We start from the raw sequence: 20,802 nt of genomic DNA, 5'->3' as shown, positions 1-20,802 counted from the left end.
CGACCCTCCGCCCGCCGGGGCGGCTCGCTCACCCCTTCTCCTCCTCCGCGCCCTGGGGGGGGGGGGGGGGGCGGCTGCGAGGCACGGGCACCGGCCCCATGCGCCGCCTCGCCCCGGCCCCCTCCGTTTCCCCGCCCGCCCGAAGCCCACAGGTGGCTGCCGGAGCGCGCCTGTGAGGGAGTTACAGGCCGGGCCCGAACAGCGCAGCGGCCCCGCTGCGGGGCGTCGCTCGTCTGCCACAAACGCCCCGCCGAGCCCACCTTCCCCGGGCGCTGGGGGAAGGCGCGGTCCCTCGCTCTGACGGGCGCCGTCCTCTCCCTCGGGCCCCTGAGAGCGAATTCAAGCGTTAAAAAAAAAAAAAAAAAAGGGGGGGAGGGGGGCGGGAAACGGGCACTGTGGCCGCGCGCGTGCGGGTGCGGCAGCCCCCTGCCGCCTCCCCGGACACTCGCCCGCGCTGGGGCCGCTGTCGCCGTCCCGGAGCCGCCCGCGGCGGCCCCCGCCCGGGGCGCGCTGACGCCTCTCCGCTGCGCGTGCCGGGCGGGGCGGCCTGAGGCGGCGGCAGCCGTTGGCGGGGGTGAGCGGGCTGGCGCGGCGCGAGCGGCGGGAGCCGTTGGCGGGGCGGGCCGAGGCGGCGCGAGCGGCGCGGAGCCGTTGGCGGGGCGGGCCGAGGCGGCGGGAGCCGTCGGGGGCCGGGGCAGCGCCCGCCCGGGGGCAGGGCGGGCGGGGGGCGGACGGGCGGTGCCGGTCCGGCCTTCCCCGCGCGGTGGTAACCCAGCCTGAGGCGGTGACTCGCCGTCCGTGTCGTGTCCCCCCCCCCGCCGGGCAACCACGTATTTCTCGGTGATCGTCCCGCAGCCTGACGTGCAGGTGGAGCCTGATGGAGCTTAAATGGCTGTTGAGTCGCGAAATTCACCGAAACGAGTGAATCCTGCCGGCACCGGCACCGTTTCGGGAGCGCGGGGGCCGAGGGGACGCCGCCCGCCCGCACCCGGCGGCACTCGCTGTCCGGCGCCGGTCTCCCGCCCGCGCCCGCCCTCACGCTTCGGGTGTCCCGCCAGCCCCTTCCAAAACCCTGTTCCGGCACACGTAGGCAAGAGTAGTTTTATTTACGAAAGATGTTTCAATGAAAATTTCTTAAAAGTCAAAAAAGACGATGCAAGTTTGCGTGGAAATGACTTAAAAGATAACAAATTGCACAAAATATTAACACGGATCATACAACATTTCAAAGATTAACAGGCATGTGCTAAAGAAACTGCAGAGTCTAGAAATATCCCAAATATATCTAGTTTACAGATTGCTGTACAAAAAGCAGTTATAAATACTTCACATCTAGAAAAAATACACAGAACCTTTGAAATAGACTTTCCCTTACATATAAACAACCTTTGTAGAAAAAACAAGAACACCCAGCACAGGCCAATCCCGCTGCTCCCAGATGTGTCTGAACTAGTACTGGTCAGCACCAACACCTCCGCCAGGTGTGTCACAAACAGGAGTTGGGTTTCAATTTTAAAAAATAATTGTAGCGTTGACAATTCAGTGACGACCACGTGGGGACAACGGAAGATAACGCAGTATGGCACATTCGGAATTTGATAGGAAACGAGTACGGAGGAGGGGGAAGGAGCGAAACTTCGGTTGCAGTCAGAAGTGAAGGGCGGTTTGCGTAGTTCTCCTTCATGCAAGACTCCTGTTTGTGTCAGCCGGGAATTACTTTGACCCTGATCTTTCCGACAGTCGCGCACAGGACTGATGAAGTCAATCCCGGCAGTATCAGGCCTTTAATCAATATATTCACTTTCTGGCCACATCAAAAGCCAAAACCCTTTTGAAGGAAGACACCTGTTGTGCAGTTGTAATAACCGAAATGCACATCTCCCTAGAACACCTGTATGGAATTGCACTAAAAATAAAAAATAAAATACCTTTTGTAAAAGGGAGTCCAAGGAAGTTTATTACAGAGAATTTGGCAGGCTCAGGTTGATGGGAACGCAGTGTTTCTACATACAGTTTTAAGACTAGAACAATTATAAATCTTTTTAAAAAAATCTACTAAATTTTCTTGTTAATATTAACATCAGTTTCTTTAAGTTAGTCATCTGCCGTTACAGGAGCGTAGCACCAGTTTAATATTTATTGCTGTCATTTATCCCTACAAATATATTTTCCCAAGATATTTACAACTATACAAATATTCACAAAAGTGCAAAATTAAGACTATTCTGTGTAACCGTTCGTTGTGTTCAGTGTCGAGTCTCATGCGTCACGATTCCGGCCGTCTTGCCCTCCTTATTGCTGTGTGGTGAGAAGCCCCAACACCCTGCTGGGAGTACAGCGGTTCGGAGGGAGGACTTCCCACAACCGCCTCTTCTCCCCCATCGCTGCCCACTCGCCTCCAGCTCCGTGACGTGCCGCGGTCACGGCCCACCGGGAAGGGTCTCTACACGCCGTTCGAGCCCTGGCTGGCGCAAGAGGAGAAGCTGTCGTACAGAGAATCGCTCAAGGATTCCAAGTTGTCCACATCGTGCCTGCTCGAGCTATTTAAGGAAGCTGCTTCTTTCCTTCCATTCTCTTCCTTCTGTCCTTCAACCTTGTTCAGACAGTTCTTCTCTTTTTCTAATAAAAGTACATTATTGCTGTTAAATTTATTGAGAGACTCCAGGGAAATTTTAGATAATCTATTCTGAGAATCTTCTTTTGTTTCTTCAGTTTGCTTCAATTTCTGTAATAAGCGAGGGAAATATTAGAAACATATTTCTCATTTAAAAAAACCCCTATCCTACTGTACAGCATTAATTACCGTCTTTCCAAAGTTCACAGGGTTAAAGGAAATACATTGTTAGATGCTTAAGTATCTGTTATAATTAAATAGAACATTAATGTCCATTTCAGGATAAATCATAACTTAATGATTCTGCTGAGACAAATAGGACTCCATTTACAAAACAGTTAAGTGCTATTAATGTCTTAAGTAGCAGATCCTGGGTATGTGTGTGTTAAGCATCTCCAGCGTCTTCACAGTAATTTAGAATCACGGAACGGTTTGGGTTGGAAGGGACCGTAAAGACCATCCAGTTCCCACCCCCCTGCCATGGGCAGGGACACCTTCCACCAGACCAGGTTGCTCCCAGCCCCATCCAGCCTGGCCTTGAGCACCGCCAGGGAGGGGGCAGCCACAGCTTCTCTGGCCAACCTCTGCCAGTGCCTCACCGCCCTCACAGTAAAGAATTTTACATCTTCTCCTTTACGAATACTTTTGGGGTATGTTTAAATGGGCATTTGTTTAAGTACAGTTTGGAGTCTGCTAAAAAAAAAAAAAAAGGTGCACGGACATGTTCAGGGGCGAAACCAGCATTTTCCATAAATTACAGATGCAAATGAAACTTGCTAGAAAATAACCTCACATTTTGCATGTGCAAACTTATTTCCACGGACCCAAACCCTCTCTAACAGACAAGAAAGCAACAAGACAGGAAATTACACTGAACCAGGCCAATCCCCGCGGAGCAGAATCAATCAGATCTTGGCCAGGCCTACTCAGAGAAGGGCTGTAATTCTGCGGGAACACCGGACGATGTATTAGCACATTATATTAAAAATGCACAGCAGGATTATACGAGAGTAATTTTATCCCTTTGTTAGCTACTGGTAGTTTCAAGCGGAGATCTGACCAAGGAATAGTTAGGGAATTGCATAGGGAGCAGTTCAATAAAAATGACCCGCTGTTCACACAGAGGGTATGTCGAAATCTGTGTAACTCCCTCCTCTTACAGACAATATTGTCATAGAAATATGAGATAACATTCAACATTTTACATTCAACGTTGGACAACCTCTTGGAGAGGCAAGGTGCAAGAATTCAGAGATACGCTGTCAGAGTGCGAGCCGTTCCTCACTTTCGGTACTGCCATCAGATAGCAAAGACTGAATCAGTAAATTACTGTCAAGCCAAGACGTTAATATTTCAGTTTAGATAGAAAATGAAATGGCATTTTAAGCACACTGAAAACATAGCGTGGCCAGATGTATGGATGCCGTGGGTCATTATGTACGCAGTTGTAAAGGGTCGTTAGAATTTTTTGAAGAATTCGAGTCAGTCAAATGTGCACGCTGTGCTGCTTATCCTTGGAAATGTTGGGCAAGGGGAAGACAAACGGTTAGGTAGTTTGATGGCTTGCTTTTAAGGCTAGTTAGATAAAAATCGAAATGCCAGTCCCATGACTGTTTATGTTGTGCTCCTGTCATATTTCACCAGCTAACAATGCCTGGATTAGGTCAGTATTTTTATCAGATGTTTCAAACAAACTGAAGCAAAGCAATGGGAGACGCTAAAGTCTTAGTAAATGAAAATTTTCTGTTTGGTTCATTAATTAATCTTCTAAAAGGTTTTAGGGGATGTTACGTTCCATTCTGATTTTAGATGACAGTTAAAACTAAGGTCTTCAATACCTGTAATTACAATGTTTTCTGAAATAGAGGAATATAACTAACCCTTGGTTATGGGAACAAACACAAATTTAGGACCCTTCAACAGAAATTCTCCAACAATTTCATCTTGAAATGTTCTTCCCTTGCCTCATTTAAAGTCTTACACACTATTACTGAAACAGTTGTTTCACTTCTCTGTAGGCCAGATGAGAAAATTCCCAGGCATGGCACCAATAACATACATATTAGCACTTTTTGCTCTTCAGAATGGTAAGCCTAAAATACCTTATTATATGACAGACTAAATGATTTTTCTTTCTGTATATTTTTCCCACTTCACAGCTTTTCCTTAGATAAATTGAATGTGGCTACTTAGCACAGACTCGGGTCTGCAAGAAGTCAATACTGGTGTTAGTAAGGTCTGTGATAAAACTTTCATTGATTCAAATGGAGCCAATTTCGGCTCTTGGGTAGGCGGAGCAGAGACACCTAGAGTATTTGCTGCACAGAGCAGTCCAGATGAAGGATCGAAGTAAGAGCAGGATCTGTGGCTGGCTGAGGGATAAATTTAAACCACAGGACAGGCTGGAGTGAATTCAGTGGTATATTCTACATATATGTAGTATCAATAATTTATTACACCCTACAAGCACAACCTAGACTACAATCCTCCTTTAATCACACCCTCGTTTCTCATTTAGTATAAGGCTAACAGTTTATAAAATACATTAGAGAAACTGCGGGGCACAGAGGTATTCTCTACAAATTTTAAGCATCACCATTGAATCAAATGAAATTGAAGTGAAGCCCACCAGTGAAACCCATTGGCCAAAGGTACACACCGCAGTGAGCGGCACATCTACGACACATCAAGAATTAAAGGAAAAAACTAATCCTAGACGTTGCCATAGCAAAATTTATTACTAAAATAGAGACCGAATTCAGAAACAAGTTACAGATATTTTTTGGACATACAGTTGTCCTTTTTAGATGTCCTAATGCCCTTTTCCTTTCTTTAACGCCACTGCAGCAGTATGACGTGTGCAAAGGAAGTGCTCGGGTGATGTGGAAAGCAATACTTGGCGTTTTTTCACTTGATGTAGGTGTAACCTGTGTGGCTCCAACACACTGTTTCAGGCCTATTGCTAATTTCATAATCAGGTAAGAATGTGGGGTCATCTGGAGGGGACTTTTGGCAGGGAATTAATATTCTAGAACTGTACGCAGGTATCAGATGTACAATATGTACAATATAATCTTATCTCATGATTTTATTAGTACAGGCGCACTTAAATCTGTAAATTTTCTGTTAAATCATATATGGAATAAAAATATATTTGTAGTCAGAAAGTTAAAATACGATATTCTAGTCCTTGACACATAGAAGAAAACTCCTTCACGTGAGTGAGCTCCACGAGCAAAAATAAAGAAAACTTTAAGCAGAGATACTAATGTAAGAATCTGCATAATCAACAAATAATTTTCTCCCACAGTAACAAAATTATGTACATTCCTAAAGTTGAAAAGTCACTGATAATTTCGTTAAAAGTGATGCATCAGAACTAATGTTACCCCAAGGTCTTTAAGAATTTTTTTTTCTCTAGTTACTATAGATACAATTTGGAAAACATTACCAAAGAGTATTTATTTAGTTTCACCCTTAATTAAGTTTCTTATTCTTCATGGCAGTCACAGCAGCTGCTAGATGAATCAAAAGGCAAAACCAAAGCAGCTATTAATAGAAGTTGTTTGATAAATTGTGTACGTGGTTAAGTAGTGGTTTAGTTTTGTTCCTGCAGATTTGTTACTGACTTCAGCAGAGTCACAGCTATAACAAAGAACAAGGGTTAGCCCAGAGATGTTGGCATTGTGCATTTTAAAGTAATTAGTTCATTAATGCACTTGAGAGTCACACCCATGTGAATAAGCAGCTCTTCCTGCAGACAGGAGCCTTTGGCAGCAGATCAGATGGGTTTTGTATCCAGGAGAACTGGGTGAGATTTGGTTCTTGTGTAGACAGCACCGAACCTCTGAGTCACAGACGGGTTCTAACCAAATCTTTCCGACAGTAGTAGTAACCTGCTGCATAATGCACCACAGCAACAACAAAGGGCTTGGTGATTCGGTTCAGTGCTGCTAGAGGAACTAAGATGAGACCAACGGTACGTGCCTGCTCTCGGACAGGGTTCTTCTCAGAAGTAATACTTAAAGCCGTTCCAGCCTGAAGGTGTTGACTTTGCTGCTGACTTTGCATCTGCTCTATGAACAAATAAAGTTTCTGCTGCATTTGGTGTGGTCGCTACACGTTTTCCTAAGTATTAACTTAAAGGGAAAAGATAAAAACAGGTAGTCACGGATTTTGGCCTAAGCAAAAAAAAAAAAAAAAAAAAAGGCTCAGTGCACAAAAAGGACTGTGATTTTCACAATGCCTCTGCAAAGGCTTTGGCCCATCATCCCAAACCAGATCAATGGATAGCTTGTTTTACTTACACTGCTAACTATATTTTTGTAGAGAACATCTGTACCGTTACAGCCCTAGGCTATGGGGAGCATTTTCTGTTCTGCTCTGTGTAAGTGGAGAGCTTCCCACCACTGGAGTTCCTTAGCTGTCAGTACGGGGTGCTTTGTGCCACCTGAGAGCAGCGACTGGTTGTCAGAAGAGGAGAAACTATCTGACATAATACAGACATTCATCACGAGTCACATCCCTTCGAAATAAACTCATGAGTCATGAATCAGAATAATGTTTCCTTGTTGGCAACATCCTAAAGGGAATAAGTAAAACCCATTAGTGATATAATAAAATCTGGCATGTCACTTCAAGCACAGCAAATTAGGAAAACAAAACTAGCCTGCAGTTATGCTGATACATTATAAATAGGTGTTATTTCTACATTAATACATCAAATTAGATTTTTGAAAAAGTTTAAAAATGAGAGGTTACATGTGGGCAGAATACACTTTCAGTGCTGTGTGATCAAGGGCCAGCAGCAGCTGTAGCTGCTCGGAGCGGCACAAAGACTCTGCAGGTCCAACGGGAGGGAGCAGGGAAGGACGGGCCGGTTCACAGGCACAAAGGACCCCACCGCTGGCGCGCAGGAGGGAATGCAACAGCGAGTCCGTTCCTTCTATACGGCAACGGGCAGAAGCTCTGATTGCCTGGAGTTCAGGCTATGCTTCTAAGGCACGCCAGAGCCCAGAATTAGCAATGAACCATTCTGTAGGATAAATGTATTTTCCAGCTGTCTAAGTTTAGTTAACCAGCACTTTAAAGGGCTCAGAATCAGTTACACACAAGAATAAAATGAACTTTATTTATGTCTCTCATGCACTGGGCAATTTAGTTTTTAGATTAACGCAAAAGCAAGAAGGGCATTGCTTCAAGTGAAGTATAACAGCAAAACACTATCGGATAAAAACAACTAAATTGCTATGAGAATTAAATATAGATCAACAAAATCAATACTTAATTGTGTAACTCGAGGTCTTTCATTTCAGATCTGATCTCTAATAGGAGATACAAAGTATGTTCACTTTTTATTTTTTTAGTTATTATTTAAAAGTTTAATGTGAAGGAAAACAATTTTCTAGATTTTAACCTTTTTAAAAATTGTTAGCTACTTTGCCTGCATATGTTCAAGGTAAACTTGATCCCACAATGTCACTGCTTCTTATTTTAAATTCAGAGTTTTATCAACTTAGATATCCTCAAGTCCTCTAATTGCTTTGTATTTATGACACAAGGGGTCTAAGCGGGATATGCAGTTGCAGCATTACGTTGGTTGCTCATGTATAACCTGTTTAACAGGACGTTTTTAATACATTCACAGCTTCTTGTAAAAGAGAGGCACAGAGGAGTATTCTGATCAGAGACACACCGGTGTAATCAGAAGTAACTTCTCACTGAATTCAGTGGTGTTACCCGACCAGTTTGCAGCAGGAAGGTTTAACGTTGAGCTGCCAGGCAGCAGCTTTCTATCCGCTAGCAGGCCAGAATGCAACGGTAGGCTCTGCGGAAAGCGAACAGCTTCCAGACCTCATTTGACATCAGGTGGACAGGTAACACTCTGCAGTGAAAATAGATGTACCGTCACATCCAGGAAACTAAAAAGGTGAAAGCTGTAGCTGCATGACCTCCGCTGTATTACAGCCGAGCTAAAAATGTGATGTTTGAACTTCTTTTTCTTTAAAGCATAACCTTAAATAATAAGCTGAGCCTTGCTCTCCCTTGTATATTGTCATAAGCTTTCATCTATTTTCTGGACTGACACTAAAATAATTTTCGAAATAATGAATCACTTTTCTTTTTTCTACTTGAGCAGAAATCCCACAATTATTTTGCTGTAGCAGACAACGACATTCTCAAAGACACACCATCAGATTTTCAAGATAAACAGAAAGTGACAGTTTCTTTTCTTGGGAAAAATGCAATGATATGAAGTATTTTTAAGTTCATCAGTCTGTTCAGCAGTTTATAGGAAAGCCATATATAGGTATGTATCATCCCCTTATGGTGTTACAGGTAATATAACAATGACAACAGAACCAAAGCTTGCCTACTGTATTTAAGTGTAAAAATCTACAAATATATTTTAGTATCACAAGGGCAGCATTTCTGATGATCCTGAATTGTAATTAAATTACCTTCTAGGAAATAAAGCTGATTAGCAGGGACTGTGTATGGTTCATAACTGCAGATCTCGACAAAACAGCTATCGCTTAATGAACAGGCGACTGAGGAGCGGAGCCTTGCGTTGACTATAGCTTGAATTCTCGAGTGGTTCAGGAGATAAAAGATAGTTTAGTGAATTGAGCCTTATACTTTCATAAGCCTAATTTTCATAAAACGAAGAGATGACTAGGTACATTCAGCGTTCTAATGCCAAGAATATCATCCCCATAATTTACAAAGTATATGATTATGTTGTTAATATGACAGGACTGTTTGGCCTGGTTAGGTATACAGCAACCCTCTTTGAACTTCTGTGTAATTTAATAAATGAGGATTTTCAGGTCTCAGTTTCCAGGTCAGGTAGATCTAGCTTTTTACCTTCTGCTCAGTTACGAACCAAATGCCACAGTTGTGGTTGTTTTCTCATAGTGCCTCAGACTGGCCACTGGCTGCATCAACTGCACATGGACAAAATTTATTTAAAACAGACTAAGAAAATACAATTCTAGGTGGCAATACCTTGGAAAATGGTCACAATGCAGGTGTTCAGTCAAGTGTGTTGAGGGGATTTATTAAAAAGAAAAGCAATTAAACACCAGTACTTTCTCCAGAAGGTAAAGCAGGGCCTCACTCTGTTCGCATTGATGAAATTGCCGATTTTGCTTCTCACAGAGGGAATCTACCCACTAAAAGCAATGCTTACTGCAATCAAAGGCTCATCACAAGGCATTAAGGAAGAAATACCATGGTGAAAAAGGAAGCTGATATTCAGTTTTTAGAACCTGACAGACTGAAAATGAACAAGGCATGCATAGGATATACTTTACTTTTCAGAGATCCTTTTAGCTTTAGAGTTAAGTAACAAAATTGTTCTGATTTTCTAGTGATGGGAAAAAAATCATAGTAAAAAAAAGTTCATACTGAAAGATGAGATTTCTGACAAAGTTATTGAACTCGACTTAACCATTTGAAGTTCAATACTATTCCTTGACAGAATTGTGTTGAGGGTTATGTTGCCAGTGATAACCTACTGAATGGCACTGGAACTACGCAGTCCTAAGTGATTTCACCATTTCAGTCTTCATCAGACTGTATTTCACCACACGGCATTTAAGTCTACAGAGGTTTATCCTATGGAATGAAAGTAGTTGTCCTTACCTTGATGAAAAGTATGGCTGATTGTTTCAGCAAAGAAGGGGCTTTATAAAAAAGGGGCTACAATTTTATCCTGGATTAGAGGTTTGGAGGATTATTTTTTTTTTTTTTTTTTAAATTGGGATACTTACTCAGAAGTGAATCAAGAAAGGGAAAAAAGTACAGTTCAAGACAGATTTTTTAAATCTAACACAAAATGCAGTCCTTAAAGAGACAGTTTCTATCCTGCATTTGACTGGAGCAAAATATTCCTCTCAAACTCAGTAAATGCAGGCTCATACTCATACAACATATAATCTCACTGACATTTTCGGTAATTGGGGTAATTTTTCTGTGTGGCTGAACTATTCTCAGACCACTGCTCCTAAGTATTAGCTGTGTTCTTACCTGTCTTCATCTTCTACCTTTGGCTTATTCGAACAAGACTATTTATTTTGGTAATTAGGAAGACACTTATCCTCTCATTCTCTAGGGATGTCAGTTCCTGGGCGGTAATGTCTGTATGTCAGTCAGTCAGCGTACTGACGGAAAACGAATTGCACTTCAAGACTGTACTGCATATGGTAATTGATAGTGGGTAATGATTTTCCACACTAGTAATGCTCTCTTTTGAGTACTGGACTGGATTCACTTCAGTTTAGCCTGCGACTGCCCAAGGTACATCAGCTGACCAAAGGGCAAAAAGACAGAAGCAGTCAACAGAGAGGGAGCAATGTTAGGTGGCAGCATCAAGGGTGAATCAGCAGTATGAAGAAGCCATGTAGAAACAATTATCTCAGCTACGGTAACTGGCTTGTTGTATGCACTAACAGGGTTGTGCTGTCTGCAGGGGAGTTCAAAAAGTATGCACCTCTGCTGGGAGACCTGGAAAGGACGGGAATGTCCCTTTCTTACAGGTTTTAAAGAGAATTCAAAGAGGTCATTTAAACAAAGGAATGAGCTCCACAGCAAACAGTTTTCTCGTTCTTAGCCTCTGAGGAGGTCAGTTGGGAAGAGACAAACAATCTTTCCAGACCCATCAGTCCACCTCTGTGTGACTACACAGTTAGCCACTGTGGAGGGAGCCTCCGTGTTTGCATACACGGTGCACACATATCAGAACGATACCTCTGCCAAGCTCACACCAAGCAGAAATACAGAGGTGACAACTTTCACATTTGGAAGCAGGATCTTCTTTATGCTTCAAAAAAGTTTGAATTAGCATGCTTAAACCCCACCCCAACAAAACAGTTTATTTTAGGAGCCTGAAGTTGTAATTTTCTTTTCCACACAAGATTTTCATCAGCCCTCTACATATCAGAGCTTTTTACCTCTGATGAACCTAACCAAACCCCGTTGCCATTTAGGTGTGCCCTCCTCCATACAGATGTGGCTACCACCTTCCCTCAGTGAGGGTCCGGGGATGTGGCTGGGCAATCATGCCACACATTGCCCTGGTAAGTGCTCCTGGAGGCAGCAGAGGAAGAGGCTGTAGCCCAGGTTGCCTTCCCAGTAAACCTGTTGCAGCCTGAACTATGTGCATACTGTTTTCTGACCCTGTGCAATGAGAATACAAAAGTCCCTTTGTCATCAGAGAAAACTGGGACAGGACAGATGCAAATGATGATGCTGGTTACATGACGGCACTTGCCCCCTCTTTGGCTGACATTATGATCGGCACAATTTTCAGTACCGATTCAAGCAAAGCATGAATTGCAGAATGGAAACCTATGTTTAAATTCATCTGCCATCAAATCCTACATAACAGTACAGTTATTTACATGTACTTTCTAAATTTATGCAAACAATTTATTTTTTCTGTAGGGCAGAATATTTTGAGGGACAGAGGCACAACATACACAAAAATCTGAGCAGGAGTTTCAGATATAGGCTGCAGAACCAAATTAAAGTAGAAGGATAAATCCTTTCTTGCAATTTTTACTTCATTTCAGTACACCAAGTTGTATCAATAAAGAGCCCATTGTATAAGTCAGCTAGAAAATAAATGCTATGAAGGATGTTCCATTTTATGTCATTTGAATTTGATTAGTGATTAGTCTTGGTGGTTAAACCACATGGGAACAGTAATCAAGGTTTCTCTACTGCGGTGCTGTTACAACTGGAAAACACTGTTGGCTCATGTCCTATACCATGATGGGATATTAACCTAAAATCTAATTAATCTATGAATGAATTACGGTTCTAGAAACATACTATATTATAATCAATTTTAAGTGAGTTCCTAACAGAAGATAAGATGCAGAAAAAGCTGTAAAATTACCAGAGGTTGATAAATTCTGTTTACTATGACTGATGATTTTTATGGAGGATAATTTTACAATCCATCAAACTTTTGTCAGTTCAAGAATCATGCTGCCAAACGTATGCAGTAAATTAATTTTTAAATTTACATATTTATTAAAAATCTTATTGAAAACAGCAGGAAGTAAGCCTTGTTTGAATAATAAAATAACTTGTTATTCTACTGGAAAGAAAACAAAAAAACCCAACCAACCTTCTATTAAGATGATTTTATAGCAAGGCAATAATTATAAACAGCTACATGAATTAGTGAACCAAACAATGTATTAAATAGCCAACCCAAAATTAATCAAGAATTAAAAAAACTGTTGGAAGATAATAAAGTAAAAAATGTAATTTAAAAGCTGAGAAATTCGTGGCTGAGTTTCAGATGTGCTTGAGGACATGTTTGTTAACTCAGGCCCACTGGCAGGAGCTCCCGGATTCCCTGTGAAAGCATGGGGAGCTGCAGGTGCCTGCCTGCGTGGCTTCCCCGCTCAAGGTGCAGAAGAGGAAAGGAGTGCTAGCAATCTTCTTGTGCACGTGGCCCCAGGAACGTGCCCAGCGTGACGTGCTGCTGGCTCAGGAAACCATTCTGTGACCCAAGCCTATGCTTATTTGCACAGAACAGGAGTCCACTGTAAGAAGGCATTGCAGCTGCGCCCTGGGCGCCTCCTGCTAAAGGCTGAACAAGAACCATAGAAACATCTGCTGAACAAGGGAATAAACAGAGACAACAAAGGTGCAAAGACCATGGCGCCTGGTAGGATGTGGCATAACCATGAGGAGAGCAAGAGCTACTTCCCCACCATTTATACAAGGAAGGATGAAGAACTGTGCCAAAATGGTGGAGCTGGGAAGCATGGTGGTGTGTGGCAAGTAAGGCACCTCAGAGACCAGCTGAGCAGAGTTCTTGGCTGTGTCTACTTGCAAGGCCTCACTTCAGCGTTACCCATCAGTTACGTTATAAAGATTTTCTGCTTCACCTTTGACATATTACTCCACTGCTGTGATTCCTGTGCTGTCCATGTCCCACAGACATGCTCCTGGTACCAAAAAAGCACCAAAGCCAGGTCTCACGTCCTCTTTGTTTCCTTCCCTGGTCTCACCTCCACAATTGCTGCTGTTTTCTTTGACCACTACTACCACTGGGGCCAGACATTCACACTCTCACAACACCTACTTTGTGTATACAAAATACATAAGCCATCCTGCCCGCATCCAGAAACGAGACTTGTGTAACGATAACAATTGTGCTGCTTCACTTCACCCTCTCACTTGTCTCACGAGAGACTGGGGTCAAGAAACAGGCCTTCTCATTTGATATATGGATTATGGAGTACCTGGTGTATGTTCAAATACTGCAGTATGCCTTGTACCTGAGAGAATCCATGTTCTTTGGGGCATCTGCCATGGTTACCAGGAGAAAGCACTATGCCTGTGCTCGTGGTGACAACACCGAGAACAGAAATAGGCTAAGATTAGATTGAATATTTTAGCCTGTGGTCTAAAATATATCTTGACGGAAAATATATAGATTGTAACTAATCTCAAGTTTACCAGACAACTCAAGGATACAGTTCTGGGCTGTAACTCACTAACCGTGTGGATTAATCCAGAAAGAAGTGAGAGAGATAGGGCTACACGCAGGGAATAAGCAATTCATGTCATAAATGCAGATTGTACATGCTGTTCCTTTGCTCAGCTCTAAAGTATGATCAGAAAGAAACATTGTGAATTAAGCAGAGTAGTGCTGGGCACCAAGATGACCACTGCTAGAGATGCAGATGGAAGTTCCCACAGCCAGGAGATTTATGAAGTTTATTCAACTTGCCTCCTCACAAAATTAAAGCAGTGATATACACTTTGATTAATATACATGTCATTTGGCTGCGATCTGACGGGAATTTTAGTTAATTTATGGGTTTAGATTTGTTTGCTTCATCTTTTAGACACAAGTGCATCTGTTTGTGGCCATGAGAACCTCTATCCTACTTTGTGGTTCAGCCAGGCATACAAAACATCTCTCACTTGGATCTGGTAGAAGGCATTAGTGGCTGCAAACTCTCTGTGAGGGGCACAGCCTTGAAACTGAAAGGAGTCAAGGACAAGTGTGCTGGACAGATCTTTGCCTTTCCACCTTTGCCTTCCCTGGATACCAGCAAGGTTCAGGTTAAGCAGCTAACAGGATCTAAAAGGCTGGTAAACGTTTGTTCTGAGTCCACCTGGGCTATAAAAGTCCCCTCTTAGAATGAGAGGTGTTTTTTGACAAGGCTTTGGAGGCTTTTTCAGAGAAAGGAAGCACAGTGAAACTGGGAACCCCAGTTCTGTGGGGTCTGACCCCTCTGTCTGGCTGTGAGAAAACCTTTGTTGGGAATGATCAAAGAAGGAATTCAGTATGAGGAGCCTTGACAGGCTCCCATTCCCACAGTGGGCTTCCTGCAGTGACAGAATAATGCAGTATTTTTTGTATTGATTTTGCCACAATTTGTATATAAATAAAGAAATGTGTACAGCCATGTGAATGGATTTGTTGGACAAACGCTTTAGAAGATTTATTTACCTTAGCAATTCATAAGCGTTCCTGCAATATTAACGGTGCAAACCGTTGTGAGATACTGGTAATATAGAACATGTTCCATGCCAACAATACAGATTATGATATTGTTAATATAATAGGCCACTAGGAGGACTAAAATACAACTGGAATTCATGCAGACACACTATAGAGCTAATATGCACTAATTTTTTGAATGACCAAAGATGACACAAACAGGAAATTTGGATAAAGATATAGAACAAAGCAGTTCCCAGGCCCTACTAGCAAATGAATAATTTGAAAAGTGTTGCTGAAAATAAACAGGCATTTGATATCTATTGGAATACAAAAAAAAAATCTTTAAAGTGTGGATTTCTTTGATATTTTCAGGATTCCAATACTTTAAGAATGGAATAAAAATTTCCCCCATGTGCAGACCTTGTTAGGAGCCCTATATGGACAGCAGGACTGCTGAAGGTGGTGTAATTCTGCTCATGCAAAACTCTGCAGGATCAGGGTATGAATTTGTTTCTGACATTCTGAAAATTCCTCAGCAGAGGGGCGATGTGTTTGTGGTTAGCCCTTGTAATGCAAGATCCCATCTTGAGTAAGAATGCTTGATGAGAATATTAAGCGATAATGATTATTTGCTTAGCACTGCTATGGGCCCTTCAAAGCCCCAAAGCAGCCTGCTAACAGTACTGGATTAAATTCCAAATGCAGCTGGAAGGTATTATTTATATTCTTTATTTAAAAATAGGGAATTTAATAGCAAAAGAGGTTTAGCAATTTGGACAGTCAGCCAGAACATCACCCTGTCTCCACAGTCCTGCACTCTCAACCGCTAAGCTTTTTGTCACTACTTGAATATTTATATTTTACTTTGCAGGCAAAAAATTCTCCATGGAAAGTCAGAGGCCTGTATTGTTCTCACTAGAGAGCATCTGAAATGCTCATGAACATACCGGACCTGGCATTTTATCCAGTGTGTGTGGTAGTTAATCAAATGTTTTGCACTGACTTCAGTAGACTTTGGATCAGACTCTTGATGCATTAGAGAGATAAATTATTTAACTTACTGAGTTCTCCTAGAAACAAAATATTGAGCTGCAAACAAAGCTAACAAACACCAAATGGGATACCATCTGCTGCAATGAACAGAACATGACCAGTTTCCCCCCTGCTTGAGATTCTTCCAAAATACAATCTGAAATAGGTTTGTTAAACTCCCAACTGTCTCACAAAATTGGCTTAGCACAGGTTAGCAAATGCTAATGCCACCAGCAACAGCACGCCAGACTCTGACATATCAATTGGAGTTGTCTATGATTTTATTTCTATCGGACTTCCCTGAGTAAAAGCTCAGGGGTTTTCTGCTGTCAGAGCCTATGGAGCCTATGGAGATGCTTCTGTCCACGCCCTGTGTCCTAGGGCCTATGGACACCGAGTAGTTTCTGCCCCTGATTGCATATGAATGGTAATTATGTGTATAACAATGCATTCATAAATCTGGATTCCTCTATCCTTTGACATCCAGACTCCATGTTTTACAACCTTCTGAAGGAACAGGATACGGAGGCAAAAGAAGCTTTATCTCCCACTGGAATGGCAGGAGATACCTCACATTTCAGAGCTTTTACATTTCAAATCTGCATTGCATGTTTCCCGGTCTGGTAACTTTTCTGCATATACAGTGTCTTGGTGAAGTTTAGACACTCCTGTTATAAAAATGATCATAGAATATTACTGCATGATTAACATTTTAATTTGCTAATGCTCAGCAATATAACACATTCATATTTAATTTCATCATTCCCACCCACTTCTGCTTTACTCTTCATCCACTCAAATCCATCTGAGATCTTGTTTTACAGTATGCTTTACAGAGCATTCAATAACCCATAGGATACGTGAATACATAATAGGAAGTCAGAAAAATCACATTTAAATGTTTGACTGGCAATTATTCAGATAATTTTTCAAATAATCACTTGAGGTTTTATTTGCTGAGAGTAATACTAGTCTTAAGGCTACAGCTTTTTATAGTATGTAAAAGTTTTAGTGACTTCTATGAATGATTAGACAAAGAATGGAGTAATCCAGAGAAGGTGGCAGTAATGGGAGTGGAGATATCAGGATGTGTCTCAGTCACTGATGGGCAGTTCAGGCTGGGAGGACTCCAACATGTGCTATGAAAACTTTTATCACTCTTCTTGGCCTTTGTGAAAGATAATTAGACATTTAAATTACATAGCTATATCTTAAAAACTTCCCAAACTTCCCTGTGTCACTTATTGCTGGTAAGTCTGCTAAACCCCGTGTTTGTTTCTCCTGCCAAATACAAATACTACTTTCCATTAAAATAATAGGGATGCTGCACAAGGCCTGGAATTCATGTACCGGGGCCTAAAAATACAGTATGAAATAAAATATTTCACTTTAGGACTTGCTATAAAGTAGAGTGTTTGAGTTTGCAAAAAATATTTACCAATATTTTTCTTAAGGATTTAGACAATCTGTGTGTCATATTGCACAAAATCCAGTATAACTTCTCATTTAAATAAAAGGTGAATCACTTTGGGGAGATGAAAAACACTTATGGAACAAAATAAGCACCTGCAAATTATTTCAATATGATTTTTGCCAATATTTGACATAAAAGTTCCTTTCTTTCCAAACAGTATGTTGATTAGGATATTGTCTGTATAATAGGAAAAGAAAAAGCATTCTCTTAAAAAAAATATAGTTTGCTAACATATTTTCAGTATACTGACACAGTTCCTGCTACCATCAGCTGTGTAACTTACTCCTCACGTAGTCTACTCAGTATGGAACTCTCATACTAAAAGATCAGTCGTTTCCTACCCTTCCCTGCATCATGTTTGAGTGCTTTATGCAAAACATATCACTGTTATAGATGGGGAAGGGAAGTTTCAGCTGGAAAAACAATTCACAAAAATATTACAGCATTATTCATGTCATTTAGCTCTGCTAATCAAATGCTTCTCTTGGAGTCAAAACATTTTCCAGCTTCAGAAAACAAACAGCTCACTGAATACCTCTCTGCCCTACTGCTCTTATCTTGATTGAGTCAATCCAATGTTTATTGTATCCAATTTATTTTTTAGCTTTTTCTTTTATTACTAATATAATTTCTACCATTACAACAATTACACTACCTCACAAGCTTACTGATATATATCTTTTGTTGCTGTTAATGTGCCCTGAATTCCATTTTGGCCTACAGTATTATTATAATATTCCAATTCAACACAGACAGAAATGAAACCGAAAGCTTTATTTCCGAAGATGGAGGACTGAAGAGTGTCTGGTTACAAATGGCAGAAACACCGGTGCACTTTGGGCCACGCTGCAAATCACAGCAGCTCCATCTGTCAAACCTTTGAAAAACAGCCCAGAACATTTTTCACTCAGGGAAATCACTAGCAAATTATACGTTTATTCAACATGCACTTTTGGTTCTTATTAGATTAAAGGGTCTACCTATTCACACTTAAGAGCCACAGTGTCTATTAAATCCGTATGCAACCCCCAGTTACACAGGCAAGCAGACATGACAGCGCTCAGGCAAGTGTATCTGCAAGGCACAGCGCGGTGTGATGCGAAGATATCGGCGAGCAACCTGGGTGGGCTGGGACCAAACGCGGCGGGGTCTTACCAACACTCCGCTTATTTCAGCTACGCAGCCCTGCTGAGAAATGGCCCGGAGTAACCAGGCCAGAAGGAGCTGTGCTAACGCCGTGCCCAAGCAGGCTCACTGTAAATTAGCTCTGTACAGCTCTGCAGTGCTCTGGGCGTTCATATACGAGCAGTTTTGGACTGTTCCTCCAGGGACTCCAGCAAATGAGCTGCAGGACTTTGTGCGACATCTGGGCCAGTGTGTAATGTGGTTATGCAGCTCTACATGCCGAAAAGACAAGGTTCTCTCTGTAATTTGAAATTACTTGCTGAGATGGTAGGATATGGGATTTCTGCTCCAGTGATCAATTTTTTCCACGCAAAAAGGGCAAAGTTCTTCCCTCCTTACAGTGCCACAAGGGTTATATTCAGTGAGCACAAAACTCCAGCTGTGGCCACAGGACAGCTCAGTATGTTGCCTTAAATCAGACAAGCCCACACATCTGCACCTGGCACTCGACAAACCACACGGGCACACTTCACTCGGTGCTGTGAGTTATTTGGGGATTTAGTGTTACATGACACTGTGCCACAGGCTCTAGCACTGCACCTACATGCCAGTGATGCTTCAAGTCCTTAACTTTCCTCCCGTAGCTACAGCTTTTCACTTCCTCCGCATCTTCTCTCAGACTCACATCCAAACTATTCTCCTGCTAGCCTTGCACACCATGTGTTCTAAATGCCACGCAGCCTGCTGTACTATGCCAAAGACTTTCTGTCCCTCACCAATATCCAAATACTTTTTAAAAACTCTGTGCTCTGTGCTAAAAGATATTTGAGTTAAAATGTCGCCACCTACCCATCCCCATAAATACACTAACCAAACATAAAATAGAGAGAATTTTTACACCAGCTGGAGGGCTAGTCAGAATGGGATTTGGTGGCACAGCACTAAAACTATTGAGTCCATTACTGCTAGAAGGCGAACTGTATCAGCAGATAACAGCTTCCAGTTTTTTTAAGGTATGTTTTTCCTAAAAATATCCCTTGCATACCAGTAAAAAAGTTATTTTCTCTGGTGGACTCTGCCTTCCAAATGTCATTTTGCCTTGTCAAAGCCTTTTAAAAACTTAAAAAAGTTACGGAGAATGTTACCATCCTCCTTGCTGAGGCACTCTCCATTGCATGATTTTTTACTAAAACTCTCAGCAGTGTAAGAAGCCTCAGTTGTTTCACCTAGAAGGCACAGGGAGAGAAATGAGTCTCTGTATAACTGCAGCTTTTTATTGTTGCCAAGCTATTTCCTCAGGCGAACTGTAAGAAATGTTCTTCCACACTACACAACATTTCTTTTAAGTGATACACGTCAAGTGAGACTTAGGTCCCAGGAGACTGCCTAGCAGTCTTCAAATTGCTTGTTTTGCTGTCTCTTCACTTTACTTTTTGGAGGCAACTTTGATGGCAAGATACTAGAAACAATAAGACCTGATTAGGAATATAAGGCTCAGTAGCAGATCTCAGAATGTGAACTTGCCCCGTGGAGGGGAAAAAAAATGCAGAGATGTGGGATTTGTTGATGTCTGGAGACATCCTAGCCTATTTCTAATTTCACATTTCCCCACATGAGTTGATTCAGACTTGAGGCTAGAAAAAAAAAAAATTAATTCTGTACTGCTCCCATGGGTGGTATGGTAAAATCTGTTTTCTTATCAGATCATGCTCCCGTGGTTTTTGTCACTTATGTTGTCAAATACTCCTATAAAATTCCCCTGACAATAGATCTTACATCAACTCCGGTAATTACTCAGACAGTTTTTGCTTTGACGGAACAAGTATTGCATCATTCATCTGAGAATCAAAAACCTTTGATTAAATAGAAAGGAAGTCTCGCAGCCCCAAGCCTGTCAGGGGTAAATTCTATTGAGACCATTTTGACAAATGGAAGCATGTGTAGCTTAAAGACCCCCATACACACCACGTGCAGTGAACGGGGGGGCTGTGGGGCAGAGCACGGCTATTTCAGTAGTGCAGTCCATGCCCGGCAAGGCCTCGTGCGAGAGCTCTCAGTGACCTCCCCGCGGCGGTG

The 20,802-nt window shown here is 42.1% G+C and overlaps 1 protein-coding gene across 1 annotated transcript in view; it reads right to left on the bottom strand.

Annotated features, from left to right (window-relative positions):
- Nucleotides 1-2,443: 2,443 nt before the first annotated feature.
- The window catches only part of NCKAP5 (NCK associated protein 5), a 272,102-nt gene continuing 253,743 nt past the window's right edge, over nucleotides 2,444-20,802 (bottom strand). The window contains exon 19 of the mRNA XM_086465475.1: nucleotides 2,444-2,725. Within this exon, the coding sequence (XP_086321601.1) occupies nucleotides 2,444-2,725 (282 nt within the window). The remainder of the gene's footprint in view (nucleotides 2,726-20,802) is intronic.

The sequence above is a fragment of the Leptosomus discolor genome, chromosome 5, assembly GCF_034619465.1.
Source record: "Leptosomus discolor isolate bLepDis1 chromosome 5, bLepDis1.hap2, whole genome shotgun sequence".
Lineage (NCBI taxonomy): Eukaryota > Metazoa > Chordata > Aves > Leptosomiformes > Leptosomidae > Leptosomus > Leptosomus discolor.
The sequence above is the reverse complement of the archived record's forward strand: the minus strand, read 5'-3'. Positions and strand labels throughout refer to the sequence as shown.